Genomic DNA, 19,829 nt, shown 5'->3' with positions numbered 1-19,829 from the left:
GAGGAAGTAAAAAATAAAAAGTCCGATAGTGAATCTAAATTAGAATTTGAGCGAATTAAATTAGCCGATANAAAAGGGATTTTGCAAAGTGCTGACATGACACTACACAAGCTCTGCGCCAATCACGTGAAACTAGCACCAGATTCTGAATGTGATTATAATTTTGCAACGTTAATAGAGACAAAAACTTTAGGTGTATCCTGGAAACCAATTTTAGATTGTTTTCTATTCAGAGTAAAGGTATGCTTGGAGAATTCTTACACAAAACGTGACGTTTTGTCCACTATTGCCAAGCTCTTCGACCCGATTGGTCTAATGGCACCGGTAATAGCAAAGGCAAAGATTTTCCTTCAGCGTTTGTGGAGAATCAAAATGGACTGGAATGACTCTTTACCAGATGAAGAATATCGAGAGTGGCATCAATTTCTAGTGTCTTTAGAGAGCATCAACAATATAGAGATTCCAAGACGCATCTTCATCACTATTCCAAAAAGTGTAGAAATCCATGGCTTCGCTGATGCATCTCAGCAATGTTATGGTGCAGCAGTCTACTGTAAATCTAAAAATTCAATGAATGAGACTTTGATTAGTTTGATAACGAGCAAATCAAGAGCTGCGCCTATAAAAAGTCTGACTATCCCAAGACTTGAGTTATGTGCTGCTGTTCTTCTGTTAAAACTTGTGAAACGAGTTGTTGCTGCGTTAAAGTTAGAAACTGTTGAAATATACCTTTGGACAGACTCTATGATAGTTCTAGCGTGGCTTCAAAAAGAAACCATAGATTTAAAAACCTTTGTTCAAAACAGAGTGGCCACAGTACAAGAACTATTTCCTAATCAGCGATGGAGACATGTACCAACTGATGAAAATCCTGCAGATTTAGTTTCACGAGGTGTTGATCCTGATAAACTTCCACATAACAACTTATGGTTTCATGGTCCGATGTTTCTTGCCAAAAATGACTATCCAAATCGAACTATAAATTGTAGTGAGAAACACAATGAGTACTATTCAGAACTAAGAAACTCCACCAATGGAGACTTTGAGGACTTTCTGTCTGTGCTTAATATCCATACTAATAATTTTATAAATGATTTACTTGATTTAAGCAATAACTATATAACTATTTTACGTGTTGAGAGTTTTCTTTTCAGATTAATTTACAATTGTAAAAATCCAGATGCAAGAAAAATTGGTCCCTTGTTAGTAAGTGAAGTAAATGCAGCTGAAATTTGGTTGATAAAATGTTTACAACGAAGTGAGTTCCCAGAGGAAATCAAAAGCTTGGAAAAGGGTAAGCCTGTTCCGAGGAACAGTAAGTTGTCTTCCTTGTGTGTTTTTCTAGATAAAAATAAGCTGATGAGAGTTGGTGGTAGATTATCTCTGTCTGACTTGCCTGTTAATTCTATTTTCCCCATCATTTTACCGGGTAAGAATTCCTTAACCACCATGATTTTGAGATATTGTCATTTAAAATATTTGCACTTGGGACCACAAGCATTATTATATCAAGTTCGACAAAAGTTCTGGCCTCTTAACGGTAGAAATAATTGTAGGACAATTGTACATAGTTGTATCACATGTTTTAAAAACAAACCTGTTATGAGTAATCAAATAATGGCTGATCTACCAAAGGAGCGCACAAGACCTAATTATCCATTTAACATCACGGGAATTGATTTTTGTGGCCCATTTTCTATTAAGTTCAAAAACCAGAGAAAAGGGGTCACAAATAAGGTTTAGGTTGCTGTTTATATTTGCTTGTGTACCAAGGCAATACACTTAGATTTTGTAACTGATTTATCGTCTCAATCGTTCATTGCCAGTCTAAAACGTTTTTTTGGGAGACGGGGCAAGTGTTCAAAAATTATGACCGATAATGCAAAAACATTTATCAGTGCTAACATTGAGATTAAAAAGTTAAGAAAAATGATAAATTGCCCAGATGAGACGTTAGCCAGTTATTTTACTAATGAAGGGATTGATTGGAAATTTATCCCACCAAGGTCACCAAACTTTGGGGGAATTTGGGAGGCTGGTGTGAAGTCGTTTAAGTTCCACCTAAAAAGAGTAATCGGCAATCAAAATTTAACTTTGGAAGAATTCTTAACAATTTTGACTGAAATCGAAGGTGTTTTGAACTCCAGACCTCTCACTCCACTTTCACCGGAGTTTGATGAATTTGAAACTCTATCACCTGGTCATTTCTTGATAGGTAGGCCCATCACCTCACTTGCTGAACCCCAACTAATAGATATAACTGAGAATAGGCTTTCTAACTGGCAAAAGATTAATAAGTATAGTCAGAGAATATGGAAGTTGTGGAAAAGAGACTACCTTAATAATTTACAGGAACGTAATAAATGGAAATTTGAAAAGAATAATGTAGAAATAGGAACCCTGTGTTTGATAAAGGAGGAGAATTTACCATCTACACAATGGTTAGTAGGACGGATTGTTGAGGTGATGCCTGGCCATGACAGAAAAATAAGAGTAGTGAAGTTAAGTTTACCTAATGGCAAACTACTTCAAAGAAATATTCGTGACATTTGTATTCTTCCCATAGAGTAATTGTGTAAATGAAAAATTAGCTTTAGTTTTATATCTCAATGTCTTTTATATTATAATGTTAATTGTATTTAGTGATTTATGTTATTGAATATAGCAGTGGTTAATTGTGTGAAATGTTAAAAGTGTTAATGAAGTCACTTATGAGTGAATTGAATATAACAATGATTGCCTGGTTGAACCAGTGCAATGTGGGGCGGTATGTTCAGTTTTGTATGCGAGGAACGCCCTCTGTGTAGGAAACGAGAACTAGGGTGTGTATTATCAACCTCGAAAGAGGCAAGTGTGTGAATTCAATGTGCAAATAAAATAACAGTCCGCTGCGTTAATATGTGTTTTGTGTCTCATGTTAAGAGAAATAACAATCGTAGCTGAAAAAATCTCGAATGAAATGTAATTAGTACTACAAGGAAAATGAAAGACATTCTCATTCTTTAAAACTCGCCAACTAATAATAAAAGAGAAAAATCTTTCAGCCCATTTGAATCGAAAGCAACCAGCGTTAAGACAGGTGCGATGGCGGTCTAGGAGAAAAGGGGGAAGAGAACCACTGGTACAACTGCTGATCCAGCGCCGCAATAAGAGGAGTTTTTCCTACCGGTACATATGCTGTACCAGCCGCAAGCAAAGGGTTAAAAAAAATAATAAAACGTATTAAATAATACATCAGAAATATTTATTAATGAGAAAATGGTATTATTCTATGACTGATTAATACTTGATAAAGATGACAGTTTTTAATATAATATATATATCTTATAGATTAGGCAATAGTTCAAAGAATAGTTTAAAGTATTCTCTATTAATATTTTTTTTAGTCTAATGAAATCAAGAAAAGAAAACAATAAATAGTCAAAAATATTATCTAAATAGTATAAGCTAATTTTATAATCTTATTAACTCACTCAGTTTCATTTTATTCATGCTAATGTTGCTACACTTAAAAAGAAAATCCCAAGTAAATTGTGTGATTGGTTAAAATTTAGCCGTACCCTTAGAACCAGTTAGCGAGGAATGTCTGATTCCAAGCGAGTGTTCACGGTACGGTTCTGATCCTTCATAGAACCAAACCCAGTTTTACTTTCTAGTCAAGAATCTCCATTCCATTTCTTGTGGCTCATGGTAGGGCCCCTGACATTTAGTTAAATTGTTTACATTTAACTGTGGCGAAAATGATTGTAAACCAAATTTATTAAATAAAAAATAAAAAATAAGCATAAAATTTAAAATCACATTAAACATTCAAAAGAAATCTCACGCAAAAACAAGAGTTGACACGTATGCCAATAATAGCTCGTATAATTACCTGCACAACTCATACGACACAGCTTTTAGCAAACAATGCAGAGCTTCCATAGGAGCATGGAGATTGTCAGCAATTTTCCTACAAGGCAAAAGTTAACTTGCATTACAAATGTTAAAAACCAAATGAATAAATTCTAAAAAGATTTGTTTCCACTTAAGAAGTCATTGACACACATAATTTCAAAAATATGAATGCATACCTGTCAACCACAATCCTCTGCAATTTTAAAAATTGCAGAACATTCACTACAAAATAACTTAAAATACAGGAGATTTTAAGAGGTTTAAATCTTTATTTAATTTATTTATTTCATTTTGTAACTTTATTTTAATACAAAATGTATGAAAATACAATGGAGTTTAACTTCAGTTTAATAAAAAAGAAAAAAATCCTAACATTGATCATTTCGAACTTTTTACTCTTTTGATCAAATCATTTATTAAAAAACAAGACAAAGTTACATAAACAAAAAATCGCAAGCTTTTAAAATTAACCTAGTATTTTCAGGGTATCTGTTAGATTTTAGATTTTCAAATTCATAAATTTCCATGTAAAATTCTTTTCATGACTTACCGAGGTTTTTATTTTCTCCACAAAAACAGAACAATGAATTTAAAAAATGCCTTATAATTAAATTAATTGAAATAAAAAGTAAAACCAAAACTGTTATAGTCTGCATCTTTATATTTATTGATTTTAAATTTAAAAAACAGAGTAAAGAAAGAGTTGAAGCAGTAAAATAGCTGAAAAAAAATACAAAAGCATATAACTAAATACTGTCAGATATATGTAGTCATTTAAAGCTGTTTTACTATTTTTTTTAAATTAAGTGTAATATAAAAAGTCTAAATTAGAATTTTAAATGGAAAAAAAAATTTAAAAAAAGAAAAAAAATATGATAATTCTCTCTAGAAATGCGTTCATTTTTACACTTTGGTTCGATTTTTGAAAGAACACCATAAATTTCAAAGAACATGATAAAAACATTTTATATTTTAATAGAATATGACTATGAGTGGGGATTTTGCTACAAATTTAGATATTTCGAACATCAGAATACTGTGAAATTGGGAGGGGGTAAATTCCATTTTTAAAATTAGATTTTTCGGTGGCTTAAACCCATGACTTTCCATGATTTTTTTTTTAAAAAAAAGTAGTTAAAATCATGACATTTCATGCAAAATTTTGTTCAATACCAAAATCCATTATTTTTCTTGACTTTCCAGGTGCTTGGATACCCTGTATTTTTGAATAAAACAGGAAGTGATTTTTGATCGATGTAAGACTATAAATTAATATAAAATTAGATATAACAAATATTTCGGACATTCACCAGTGAAAGTAGACATTCTCTTGATTTCGGTTATTATATATATACAAAAAGAGATGAAAAAAACTTCTCACTTTTCTGAGGAATGACAAATGCAGCTGATTAACGAAGAAATACTCATCATCAATCCATTGTTTAGTAACTCCACTATCACACTACAATCCATTCTTAGAAACTGAAAGGAAGAAAACACAATTAAAACTGAATAAAGAAATGATTCAAATATAAAACAGCCTGTTGAGAAACAAGTTTTCTGAGAAAATTAAAACTGAATATTTGTTGCAAAAATAATGGAAATTAAGGGTCATCAAGGCTGAACCAAGGTTTTACGAGCACCAGAAGAAAATTTACTGTGAGCCTCTTCCTCAAAGCACAAAAAGCCTTATTCTTATATTTTATAGAATTTTTGAAGACCCTATATACAAAATTTTAGATTTTACATAGCCATAAGGAAATTATCTGCAACTTTTAACAGCTAATTAAAGATTTAATTTTGCTAAGGAATTTTGGTCGAACCTAAGAATTTCTAGGACGATTATACCTCTCCCTCCCCTTGAGTATAACTTAGTGGATCATAGAAACATAAATAAGAAAATTTACAATATAAAAATTGCATAAAATTTGATTAGCATGCTTCATAAAAATATAACATAAATATGTTAGGATTTTAAAAATAAACTTAAGTGAGGCTGACAAAAGCAAGAAAATCAATGAAACACCAATATCAAAAACGAAGCATGCGAATTTTATTTTATTGTAGAACATTTTGTAAGAGGGAAAAATTGGTTGTAGATGTATTTTAAATTCAGCATGATAAATGAAAGTGATTTTTATTTGTCTTTTCCAATTTTTAATTGCACTAAATCACATTTTCAATTAATTCATTGGAAATCCTGCTAGTTTAGACTCCGTTTGCTCGATTATTCCCTAAAAAAAAATTTAAAAATAATATAAGCACTTAATTTACACAGAAAAAAGATTTTGACAGGGTACTCATTGGTAAAATGGTTGTTGCCTAATTTTTTTACCCTCTTTATTTGTAATTTCACCCAAATTAGTATTGAAAACGATCCATTGGAATATCCAGGTTGGAATCCTGGTTCTTAATTAAAACAATAAAAACAAAAATATCATTCAAATGAGGAAATTCTCTTTTATTCACAACTCAAGAAGTATTTATGGGATCTCTCTGGTCCTTAATCTCAAAAATGGTAACTAACTTAATAAACTGACTAACTTAATGCACAATAAAATTATTAATGCAAGTGAAAAAAAGAATTCTAAAAAAATTATCAAACAGCAGTGGTCGCCATAGCAACTCATGCACACTGTTTACTATTGCTCTTGAACATAGCTGAACAGTGTGATGGTGCCAAATAAGGTGTGCACGCCATCAAAGCCAAAATACCCATTTTGCCAATGGATAAAAAGCATGGAAAAATTTTAATCACCTTAATCAGAAGTAATATTGCTTTCTCACACAAGGATGGTTCTAGATAGGAACTTGGAAGCACAGCAAGAAATGGTAGCCATGACATGATCTGAAAACCTGATGCCTCCTTTGACAAAAACATATTACACCTGAAATCAAACTAAATTTCATATACAAAAGACACAATGTAAAAATGATTTGAACAACATAGTTTCTAAAATACTATTGCATGCTCTTGTAAAAGTTTGAAAAAATTATTACATCAGAAATACAGAATTATTTTATTCCACTAAAGGCTATGTACATTAAGGCATAGGGCAAAAATATTATATAACATCTGACATACCTGGATCATGAAAAAATTCTAATTAAACCTGCATTTTTTTCCCTTTTATGCTCAATCAGGAATATAAACATTTAATAAAAAGTACCAAATGCTTTCAAAATTGCTCAATTATCTTTAAAGATATGACCAAAAACATGCAATATTTCGTAACTCTCAACTTATAGTTAGCACTAATTGTTTTGAATATTTGAGTTCGTGAAAATCTGATCATTAGAATAAAAGTTATTCCTGGTGATATCTTCTTCATTGTATGCAATGTACATATAATTTACAGCCAAATAGAGTCAATTTATCAAGTGCTTTGTCATCACACTCTTCTGCATTTTTCTAAAAATTTAAATTATACTCTAATATAATTTAGCCCCGAATAACAAAACTTACAATATAACTTATAAAGAGCAAATTATTTTCCTAATGTTCTACCGTTAACGAAAATTGTCCATATTGCTTTTGATGTTGGTAAACCAAAAATAACTAATTAGAAAATATACTATTATATTATTCTCAGGAAAAACAATAAAAAATAGCAAATAAAGACTTAGCAAATTATTTACAATCAAAAAGACAAGAAAAAAAAATTCATAATAAATTACACAACTTACTCAATAACAGAGGATAGAGGAACACCAGAAATAAGAGAGAAACAAACATCAAATACTTTCATATCAAATGTTCGAACATTAAGTTGATTTGCAAGCAAATGAAAACCTTTCATTTTCAGAAATGCATTTTTTGTGTCTTCATTGGCCTCAAACAGGTAGGCTTGAATGATCTAAAATTTAAAACTATGATAATAAAAACAGTAAAGTACATTAAGATTTGTAATGATATTTTTAACTGAATGCAAAAAAAAAAAGTCTAAATTAAAGTATGACAAGAAATAACTTACACACAATACAAAATTTTAATGCCTACTAAAATACCACAACCAAACTTTCAAATAAACATGAAAACATTATAATCTATAACATATTTACAAGATTTTAAAACTTAAATGCAGGGCTCTTAATGGGTAAACGAAGAAATCATCAAATTAAATCATCTATCATTGTTTTCTTTAAAAAAATCCTAGATATAAACTTATTTATTCCTTTTAAATTTGTTAATTAATATTTGTCAAATAAGACAAACATATTTGTATACAATAACATTTATAAATAATATTCTTCAGATATTGATTTTTTTAGTCTGAGTTCACAAGTAATGAAGATTTTATCAAAAGAAATATTGAAAAGAGAACATATGCAAGCTATTATACATCAAAATAGACTAATAAATTAAAATAGAGAGACAAAAAGCGGATAAGTCTGGCATGCAACTTTTATATTATATTTTTCCATTGCTTGTAAGTAAAATAATTTGTTGGTAACCATAAGTAAAATGATTTGTTGGTAACCCATGTTTCAATCATACTCATTTAGTTAAGTGCTTTTAAAAGTTATAAACTTGTTCAATATGTTGTAAGAATATACCAATAGTGAAAAAAAAATTTGTTCTACCCAGAGAAATTTATAATTTTTAGAGAATAATTATTTTCAGAGAATAATTTTTTCCAATAACGTATTCTGATCGTAACTAATTTACTTTTCATTATCTAATTGGCTAGTTGCTTCCTCATTTTTAAAATTTTAAGATAATTCAGTTTTGACAAAAATAACCATGATTAAGACATTAGTTTGTAATACTTTAAACATTTTATTTAAAAATATTAAGTTAGCTATAATATTTTTTTTAAATAATATTTTTTTTTTATTTCATCAGAATTATTTCTGATATATTATTATTTTTTAATAATATTAAGTTTTATTAGTACATTTTATTGGATGATTTGAGCGGTAGAAAATAAAATACAATTTAAATAAACAGGATGGCCACTCAAATCAGGTTTCAAATTTCCCTGATTTTTCCAGGCAAAAATCTTAAAAATTCCATGTCAGTGTGTTTTTTCCCCCCTCATTAAATGTAGACGGGTACAATAAAAGTGTCAATATTATAAAGCATTTTATTTAAAATGCGGTACAAGAAAAGTGCCAATATAATAAAGTATTTTAGTTAAACTGTATTTTTTTCTTTTTTTAATACATCATTTGGGCTGCATTGGCTCAGGGGATAGAGTGTTCGCCTTCCAATGAGGTGAACCAGGTTTGGATCTCTGCGATGGCTGATCGATATGAATTCACATCTGGCTTCCGCCGACCATAGTGCTGACGTAAAATATCCTCAGTGGTAGACAGGTCATGGATTAGAGTCCTTTTGCCATTAGGAAAGCCATGTTTTGCCATGAAAGAAAGGATCGAAGAAAAAAATTCCAACTTTTCTTTAAAATTCCCTAATTTTTCCAGTTTTTTTAATCCAAATTTACCTGATTTTTCCAGGTTTTTTCAGTATAAAAAATTTTCAAGGTGGATGGCCACAATGATAAAACAAATCTTAGTTTTTGATTTTCGTTTTAAAAAATTATGATTTTTGTCAACTCTATTCTTGTGCCTTAAGAAAGCCAAGAAAATGAACCTTACACAAGTCTTGAGTACCTTAGACTCGCTCAATTTACGGCGGTCGTATCGTAAATCGATGTAATTCTTCGACTGAAATTTCGACAGTTATTGATTTTGACATGGTTTTTAAAGATCTCAATATATTTCGAACAATATGGAAAATTCAAATCATGTATTTGAGTACTTATTTTTTTAAGGCAATGATTCTATCGAATTTTTCGCAGTTATTGTTATTGATTTCTCTGCAGATTTTAAATCCGAAATTATTTATACGATATTATTTACTACAAAAACTTAATCTCGAAACGAAACACGCATTTGAGAAGTCTGATTTGCATGATTTCGCCATCGATCTTTTTTACCGCAACTGATTTCATGATTTTTAATTATTTTTTTTGTGATGATAATTTACAAAATGCCAAGAAGTTTTAATTAGTGTGTTCCCCCCCCCCCCAAAAAAAATGCAAGAATATCAACCATGATATTAGAATAAAAAATTATTTTATGTTAAATTTAAAAAAATATAAGTTTTATTTTCTTTTTTTGTAAAGAGAGCACTTTTGTTATTTTAAATTAGTAACAAAAAAGCTTGCTATTATTAAAAGTATCCTACAGAAAGATGTTAGTGCTAGGGAGTTTCGTCGCAGACAGCTTGAAAAAATTCTGCCACAGGGGTGGTGGAGCAGACTCCTGATGGAAGGTGCACTCCTTGAGACCAAACAAGCATATCTTCCAGTATATAGCAATTTTAATGTTTGAAACAATTGCAATAAAACTTTCTCCAAGTTATTTCTTGACACTCAGAATATACTTTTAACAGCATGCACGGAATAAGTGAGCTGAACGAAATAAACAACTTACTTTAAGAGCAAAAGCACAAACTTCAGAATCAACTGCATTGGCAAGAACAATAAAAACTTCCAGTTGAATAATGCCTGATGGGTGCTGGATGTTTGTAGAATAACTCTTTAAAATGAAGCCATGTATCAATTGCAATAAGCCTTGAAAAGAAGAATTAAATTACATTAATGACTCAGTAATCTTTAAAATATATTTCATATGTTAAGTGAGTTAGTTTAACATGTTTGCACATAGATGGCAGCAGTGTTGTCATAAATATAATCTCTTATCTGTAAATAAAATATTAGTCCAGTTTCAGCCTTCAACTAGTTATGTTGTTTAATTTCATGTGACCTGCATGCTTTATAATTGGGTTAATTGCTCATGATCCATTTTACTTCTCATCTTTACAGTTTAAATACAACCATAGAAAATAGGTAATTACAACATTTTTCAGAAAAGGGACACACAAAAAAAAATTCTATTTATGGGGCTGGAATAAAATATGTTTTCACATCAATTAATAGTTACTTTATTGCATTTTAGTGTAATGAGAACAATATCAATAAGCCTTAAAAATTAAAATATTAAGAATAGGTATATTTTTAAATTTAGGAAAAAAATTTGAATTTTCTAAAAGAAAAAAAAAATATTTGTTTTTCTTTAATAAGTTTAAATTATAGAAGATTTTTAATCTTCTTTAAGGAAAAATTAGCATTTTTTAAATATTATTTTTAAAAAAAAATAATTATGTGTAAATTCAAGTGGCAAATTAGAAGGTATGTAGGTAAGTTATTTACATCACAATACAGCTGCACAATGGGCTATTTGCGAAGGTCTGAGAAACATCCCTGAGGATGATCCAAAGACATGCCATCGCAATTTTGATCCTCTGCAGAGGGGATAGCTCCCCTGCTTTGGTAGCCGGCTGCGCTGCAGAGGAAGTTGAGCCCTTTACAGTAGAACAGTATAATGAAGACCTATACCACATATCCTCCGTCACTACGCAGGCTGATCAAAGTGACCTTGTGCCGAAGCCTTGTAATTTTGAACCAATCCAAAAGACAAGGAAATTCCTGGATCAGTACCCCCAGAGATATGATTTGTTATGGGAACATGGAGGACTTTGTAACTCAACAGATTTATCGTGCATCAGTCACCATTTACTACATTACTAGTCTTCGGCCAGCGTAGGAATCAAATCCACGAACTTCTGGACATGGCCCCAGTGCCCTACTAGGCAGGCTATCCCGAACTAAGACTGGGTTTTACAAGAAATTTAATTAATTAAGAATAAGAAGAAAAATCTTCCTGTTGGTTTGAGCAAAATCATAACGGCATTTCCTGCAATAAGTAATTTTAATGGCTAATTACTTTGAAAAGAAAGAGTGCGTGTTACAAGAAATTCAATTAATCAAGATTTAGAAGAAGAATAATCTTCCTCCATCTTCTTGGTTTGATCAAAATCATAACAGCATTTCATGCAATAAGCAATTTTAATGACTAATTACTTTGAGACTGGGTATTACAAGAAATTCAATCAGATGAAGGAAACTAAGAACACCAACCTATACATATTGCAGATTTTTCTTTATTCTTGACTTCCAGTACACTCATTAAAATAGGAAACTCTTTTCCAATATCTTCCTCTATTGATTTTGAAAATTTTTCTTCAAGTGACGAAGTCTGATCACTGGATGTTTCCGGGTCTGAAGAAGTGATTTCCTCTTCTGTTAATAGAAGATCATCTGCTGATTTAACTTTGGGTAACTTCTTCTGAAATGGAACCATCTGTTCATTTGGAACAGATAATTGTCTTTTTGAAAGGAGACTTCTATTGTAAGAGGGAAAAGAAGGCTGCAGTGGATAAAAATCCGATGACGAATCTATGTACCATGTGCTGGAATCCACTTTCTTCTCGTAACCTGTTAACAAATAAATGAATAAAATAAATAATAATAATAATTTCTGAGACATATTATTATTAATTTCTCTTCTTATCAGTAAATTTCATTCAAGAAATAAACAATATAGACATCCTGGAATATAACTAGAATTTCAAACTTTTTAAACAAAGTAATAGTGACACAAAAAATTACCATCGTGTTACATACCTGCCAACATTGGAGAGATAAAATAACGGAGATATTACACTTACATTTATAATATAAGCACTTACATTTAGGGAAGTAAAAAATATGTATATAAATCATAATCTTAAGAAGAAAACCACATTCTTAAATTTTCGCATTTAAAACCGCATTCTTTATAATTACTTAAACTATATTTTATTTTATAGCCATCGTTGAACAGCCTACCCAATGTTTTTGGCTTACAACTACTAAAGTTCAACTCAGTAGCCGTGTAATTTTGAACCCAATCCAGAAGACAAAGGAACTACTGGATCAAGTATTGGGAGAAATCTCGCCTTCGTGGAGGACTTTTTGATGGATCTAACCTACATTTGTGTTACATGGAATGGAAAACTTCCCACAGTTAGCCTGATGGCAAGGGGACTCTAACCCATGATTCATCTACCACTGAGGATATTTTACGTCAGCACTGTGGTTGGTGTAAGCCGGATGCAGAATTCGCATCGATCACAGTACAGCAATAGCACCATCTGTTGAGGAATAAGAAGTATTCATGCTATCCATGGATATTTTATTGCCATTTTTTTAAAAATTTCTTCAACATATATGGGGAAATTTTAGAATATACATAAACAGTATATAGTCGTAAAATACAGGAGTCTTCGTTAAAAAACAGAAGACTTGGCAGGTACAATGTTAACTCTTGAGAGTAGGAAAAATATTTCTAGTCTATTCAAAATATTGTATGTTAAACCCTTTTTTTTATAGCTTCACTTGCAAACTCAAGGAAAAGGAGTGCAAAATTTATGGCAGCACTTGAACCTAATGAATTTCTTTTGTAATTTTTTGAATAAAAAAAAATTAGAAACTTTGAATGATGAGTTTAAGTCACCCCTTTCTGACACGCTCAAAAATTTTTCAGTAGGATAATACAATGCATGAATTTTGAATTTGAATAATCATTTGATTACATGTTTTAATTGTGCCTATTTCATTGCAGATCGAAGTGAATTTACAATCGTTTTATCAACAGTTATCGGTGTTAATTACATGTCTTTTTTTAAAAATATTTTTAATATGATATTATTATGAATTACACTTTTTAAGCTGCACAGTTAAATAATCACTTTTTGATGTCCCTTATTTTTGTTGATTCATCGTAAGCCAGAGTTCAATTTTTATAGTTTTCTTAGTTGTTATTGGTACACATTTCCACATGCTTTTGAAAATCTTGATATTTTTAATACAATATCATGATGATCCTCTAAAACAAATATTCTAACTGGCTTTTAAATAATTACTTTTTAGTATGTTTCATTTGCGTCAATGCGATTGTAAATTCAAATGTTATTTCAGCAATTATTGCTACGCTCACTAGGGGTCTGTCCAGGCCAAATTTTCTACCGTTTAGCAGTACCTTCACAAATTCAACTTTGGGAAAAACACAAAATACTTTTTCTTAAAATTTTATTTTTGCATCCTGAACGAAGCGATAAATCCATACTTTTGCGTTGATTTTTTAATATAATTTTTCAATTTTTCACAAGTTTTGTCTAAATTTTCACAAAATAGGTACCTCTCAGAAAAACCTAGACAGATCCCTGCTCACAGTGTACTTCAGCTAAACTATGATTTTTCACACGATATTGAAAGTTTTGATGTATCTAATATGATATGCAAGTTTTGAATTGCACATTTAAATAATCCTTTTTTTCATGTTTAAGTTGTACAAAATTTATTGAAAATCATATTTTTTTGTTGCAATTAGTACCATACCTTTACATTTGGTATTTAAAAACCTAGTAATGTAATTGAATATCACAACACACTTAAGTTGAAAAGTGGAGAAATACATGAATTTTTAACTGTATACTGATAATAATTTTATTTTCTACATGCATACACATACTTTATTTTCAACATGTATTTTTAACATTCAACACATAGTTTAGAAAGTACTTCAAGAAATTTTTAATATTTTATATTCATAACACCTCTCACAATTCACGAGATATAAATTTCCTAGATTTGAAGTATATACCCATTTAATGTTGAATTCTATTTTATTCCAAATTTTTCACACAAAAAAGCACTTAGACATGTTATCTGCTACATTTTAGATTTTCAAATTCATGACTTTCCGCGACTAATTCCAAGAATTTTCCATGACTTAAAGAAAGTTACTATTTTTTCCGACAAAAACACAATAAATTTAAAAAAGCATTAAAATAACATTAATTGAAATGATAGATAGAACGAAAACTGTTATACTCTGCATCTTCATATTTATAGAATTTAAATTTAAAAAACAGAGTAAAGAAAGAGTTGAAGCAATAAAACAGCTGAAAAAAACATGAAAGCAAAAAATTTTTCTTCTTTTTTTCTGCAGAATTATATTCTAAAGATACTTTTCCTGTTCATCGGAAAGGTAAGAAATACTTCTGATTTTTCTGTTCTCATTTCGGAATAAAAGAAATAAACCAATGACAGGCTTGCTTGCTTTAGCTAGAATTTTAAATTGATAAAATAAATAATAAAAAAAATAATAACAAAGTTCTGAAATTACAGAAGTTTAAAAGATATTCTTTCTTTCATTTTTTGACAGAAAACCATAATTTTTAAAGAACATCATAAAAACATTTCTTATTTTAATCAAATATGACTGTGAGTGGGGATTTTGTTACAAATTCAGATATTCGGAACACCAAGAAATTGAAGGGAATTCCATTCCAAGATCGACGTACTGTTGTAGTTGTAGTTCATTTACGTCGCACTAGAGCTGCACAATGGGCTATTGGCGACGGTCTGGGAAACATCCCTTAGGATGATCTGAAGACATGCCCTCACAATTTTGATCCTCTGCAGAGGGGATGGCACCACCGCTTCGGTAGCCTGACGACCTGCGCGCGAAGTCAAGCACTTTACGGTAGCACAGTTTAACGAGGACCAATACGACGTGCCTTGCCCGAGAAATTCCATTATAAAAAGTTGTTTTTCAGCGACCTAAATTCATGACTTTCCTTGAAAAAAAAATAGTTAAAATGTCATGACATTTTATGACAAAATTTGTTTAATATCGAAATTCATGACTTTTTCCAGGTGTGTTGATACCCTGCTTAAAACATTTAATTCACGTAAGTCACACTAATAAATTTTCTTCTTCTTTCTACTGTTGAAGATTCGTTGTAATCACACAGATGCATGAAACTAAAAAAGTTTTATTTCAGTTAAATTTTTTTAAGAAGCAGCAAAAAATTGTGGCTTTTAGATTGTATTTTGTTGCATTAAATAAATCTATTGTATTATTTTAAATAAGTCTATTGTAGTTTGTTGTTTTAAATAAAAAAACATACCAATTTTGTCAACAGGACGTAAGAAGAAAAAAGCTGAACGTGAGTGGCACACATAAGTTGCTGATGATTCATGAAGCAACAGCATAAAATGGCAGATGTTCTCAAAAATCAACCCATTGAAGTTATAAAGAAGAAGTTTTTGCATAATGGAAGGTATCACTTGTAAGGCTTTTAATGGAAGAAATCCTTCGCCCATTATGCAATGCCTCTAGAAATAAAAAACACGATTAACTACAGAGTAAAAACAGTAATCATAGCTGCCAGCATGGATAAAAAAAATTCAGTAGATTTAAGGAAAGTATATAAATTTCATGATAATTCTTGCATAATGTACTAAATATTTTATGCAAAGGGATTTTAAACGTCATAAAAATAGAAAAACTGCAATATTTTCCAGTTATGTAGGATATTAAATAAACTTGAAATGTTATGTATTGTGTTTACTCAAAACTTTGAATAGTAATAGGTATTTAATTCATCAAAGACAGTCAAAACATATTTTAACTAATTTAAAAAGGAAGTTCTGAATAAAAATAAAATTTTAGGTAGATACTTTATTTATGTCGCACTAGAGCTGCATAATGAGTCTTTGGTGATGGTCTGAGAAACATCCCTGAGGATTATCTGAAGATATGCCATCGCAATTTTGATCCTCTGCAGAGGGAATGGCCCCCCTGATTTGGTAGTCTGATGAGTTGTAAGCAAAGTCAAGCACATTATGGTAAAACAGTTTAACGAGGGCCGATACCATGCACCCTTGGTTCCTAAGCAGGCTGATCAAAGAGGTAATCCAACTGTAGTCAGTGATGCTTGACTAAGGTGTTCTATTGGGAACCGTGTCTTTACGATCAGTCCACTGCGGGGCAATGTTTTAAAATAAAAAAAGTTTTCAATTGATTTTTATAAATGAGGATAATTTTATTATAAATGAATATAGCTTTATTATTTATAAATAAGGCTAGCTTTATTACATATAATACTTATTTTAATATTCGAGCAAGCAATTATCTGAGCAAAAATTCTATTACAGTAGGGATTTTTTAAGAATTTCACTTAATTTTAGGTAATTTTTTTAAATGTACAAAGACCAGGAGAATTTAAATTAAACCAGTAGACCAGGAGAAACTGGAAAAATCCAGTACAGTTGGCAGCTATGAATAATACTTACTAGGAATATGAATTATAGAAACAACTAACTTTTATGATCCAAAGAAGAATGTCTAAAACATTAATATGATTCATCTGAATTGAGTTTATGCGGAACTTTGTAGATTTCGGATTCAGCAGACGTTCTATCAGTAAAAATAACGCAGCAACTGTGTTTGGCGATATATTTTTTGCAAATGGATGAGATTTCAACATGACTGAAAATATGGCTCCATTTGAAATAGCAAGAGAACTCTGCTCACTTATCACTTCTTCTGATGCCAAGGCAGTGATATTAAGTTTAGAATCAAACTTTAAGCAGTTTTGCAGGAAAAGCTGAAAAAAATATATTTCAAAAAGATTAAATTTACAAGATTACATGAATATACTATATGATTCAAACTGAACAGTTACATTTACAGTTATTACTCAAATACCCTATGGCAGAATTTTTCGAACTTTATGCGACAATTCTCTCTAGTACTAATACCTGTCAGAAAATATTTTTTAATAGTAGCAAATATATATATATATATATATTACTAATTTCCAGTAACAGAATCATTTTCTGTTTACAAAAAAAGCCTTCATGTACAGAATAGAACAGTATATAATTTTTTAAATTATAAATTTAAGACTTTTTTTTAAAATACACATGTAAAAGAACACATATTCTGGTATTATTGGCAATATTCTCCTGTTCTAAATTTTTTTTATGTAGTTAACTTTTTTAAATTTTATCAATTTGGAAATTACTTTTTATAATGTAGAATTTTTTTTATTCTCAAAGCAAAGTAAAAGAAAAAGAGAAATCATGAGGGTTTCTTCCATTTCTGATATGCAAGAAAGGTATTTTTTGAAAATAATTCTGCAGAAAACAAAATCTCTCCAAAAACTCTGCAGATAAAAAAATTAAACTTTTTTGCGACAATATTGCTATGACGAAAACAAATTTCAAATACAAAATAAAGACGATAGTAACTATTGGAACGAACCACATCTTGATTTAAGACTACAGAACCTGAAGTATTGTCACATTTAACCAGCTTGATCACCTTTTTCAAAATATACCTTATTCAGTTTCTTTTAAATTTAATCTTATTATTTAATAGAGTGATTCCACTTATAATAAAAAAAGGAAATAAAGTAAAAAACCATACTTTTTTCTAAATTTTGCGCACCAAAATATATTTTAATAAAATTCATTTATAATACCTTAAGAATGATTGGTTTTAAAGAATAATTTCATTGATACTAAACGTTTTTTCAATTTTCACTAAAGTACCGATAAATTGTAGTCAAATCCATCTGTATTAGGCCCTATATACACAGCATATACGGTATCTTAGTTACAATATTGATTTTTTCAGTAATGTTAAGATTTCAGTAATGTTAAGAATTTATTTCATCAAAAAGAAATTGCTAAATGTTATGATTGGCAATTAGTTTTAATTAATAAATTGTAAAAAAATTTTTTAAATTTAAAAAAAAGTTGGATTTAATAAATAAAGTTCATAATTTTTGCCTGCCCTGCTTGTTTATCATATTTTTAAAATCAAGTAGCAAATTAGACGAATTTACGCCTCCTTTGATAAAATTAATCAACACAAAATTTCAAAAAAATTCAATCGCAATTCACGATTGCAAAATATGCATATTTTTACCTCTTCTTAATTTTAGCCATTATTAATTATGTGCTTTACAATTTGAATCAAATAAGCTCATAGTTGTCAAATTTTCTCTTGCTTTATAAAAATTTTCTAAACTACATAAATTGGTTTCCAAAATTTATGTTACATAAATATATTTTGACCACCACAACATACAAACATTTTATAAATTAAATGTTTATAAATTATCAAATACCAAAAGGACATGTTGAGTTCTGGTGAAATTAAAAATGTAGATGTTCATTTTTATTCCACTGCCACTTATAAATTGAGGGGCCTCAAATTACTTCCTGTTTGGTAATTGTGTAAATTAAATAATTTGTGAGAAACGAGTATTTGTAAAGTAATTACTGCAGAAAAAGAAACATAAACAGGGTGGCCAATCAAATCAGATTTCAAATTTCCCTGATTTTTCCAGATAAAAATCTTAAAATTTCCGGGTTTCAGTTTCTTTACTCTAATAAAGTGTAGGATGTGGGTACAAGAAAAGTGTCTATATTATAAAATATTTTAATCAAAATGTTATTTTTTTAAACATATCTTGAAAAAAAAAATTTATTTCGACAATTTGGCAAGATTTTTTTATTCATTTTTTAATGTTTTGGTACAAAATTTTGAATCAAAAATCATATATTGACCAACAAAAGAGTAAAATTAAATATTAGTATATAGTTAGTTCCCAAAAGAAAAAAAAACTTGTTTTTAAAATTAAAATATGTTATAAAAGGTTAAAATGAAATAGAAAAAATTAGCATTAACGCAACAATTTGTCAACAAACAATGCTGTTAGTGATTGTAAAAGTTGTAATGCTGTTAGTGATTGGTTGGTTTGCTGAGAAAAAGTAATTCACAGATTTCTTTAAATGGGAATACAAAAGCTTTCAGAAAAAGAGTGCAATACAAAATCTATTATTATTATGAAATTATAACCAACAAATTTTTGGAGAATTTTATTAAGTTAAAAATACAAAAACATTTTGTCAAAATGGAAAAAAATTACCATGAAAGTATTGGAACAAACTTAAGCCATAAATGGATTCAGCCAAAGAACAGAATTTAAAAACAGAAGCTAATATCCCAATCCCTTCTTCCACCTCCACCACAATCTTTCCTAAATTGCACAGTCCATAGCGGTCAAAGGTTTCCACATTCGTTTAGCAACAGTGGGAGAATTTTATGTGGCATTCTAATTTAACAGAGCTGTAATGGAGCAAATAATAAAAGAAACCACGCCACATTTTATCAAATCC

General features: G+C 29.8%; 2 protein-coding genes across 2 annotated transcripts in view; one reads left to right on the top strand and one right to left on the bottom strand.

Annotated features, from left to right (window-relative positions):
- LOC107449939 (lysosomal-trafficking regulator mauve) overlaps positions 1-19,829 on the bottom strand; it is a gene marked incomplete at its 5' end in the record, with an annotated part of 117,999 nt that overhangs the window by 61,513 nt on the left and 36,657 nt on the right. Inside the window, 8 exons of the mRNA XM_071177156.1 lie at positions 3,875-3,952; positions 5,279-5,379; positions 6,656-6,785; positions 7,585-7,754; positions 10,339-10,478; positions 11,886-12,242; positions 15,764-15,971; positions 16,961-17,260. Of these exons, the coding sequence (XP_071033257.1) occupies positions 3,875-3,952; positions 5,279-5,379; positions 6,656-6,785; positions 7,585-7,754; positions 10,339-10,478; positions 11,886-12,242; positions 15,764-15,971; positions 16,961-17,260 (1,484 nt within the window). The remainder of the gene's footprint in view (positions 1-3,874; positions 3,953-5,278; positions 5,380-6,655; positions 6,786-7,584; positions 7,755-10,338; positions 10,479-11,885; positions 12,243-15,763; positions 15,972-16,960; positions 17,261-19,829) is intronic.
- On the top strand, positions 78-2,897 carry LOC139426797 (uncharacterized). The gene is made up of 2 exons (XM_071186808.1): positions 78-2,651; positions 2,717-2,897. Exon 1 carries the CDS (start codon positions 97-99, stop codon positions 1,741-1,743), a length of 1,647 nt encoding a protein of 548 aa, XP_071042909.1. The 5' UTR covers positions 78-96; the 3' UTR covers positions 1,744-2,651; positions 2,717-2,897.

Source organism: Parasteatoda tepidariorum, chromosome 1, assembly GCF_043381705.1.
Source record: "Parasteatoda tepidariorum isolate YZ-2023 chromosome 1, CAS_Ptep_4.0, whole genome shotgun sequence".
NCBI lineage: Eukaryota > Metazoa > Arthropoda > Arachnida > Araneae > Theridiidae > Parasteatoda > Parasteatoda tepidariorum.
The sequence above is the reverse complement of the archived record's forward strand: the minus strand, read 5'-3'. Positions and strand labels throughout refer to the sequence as shown.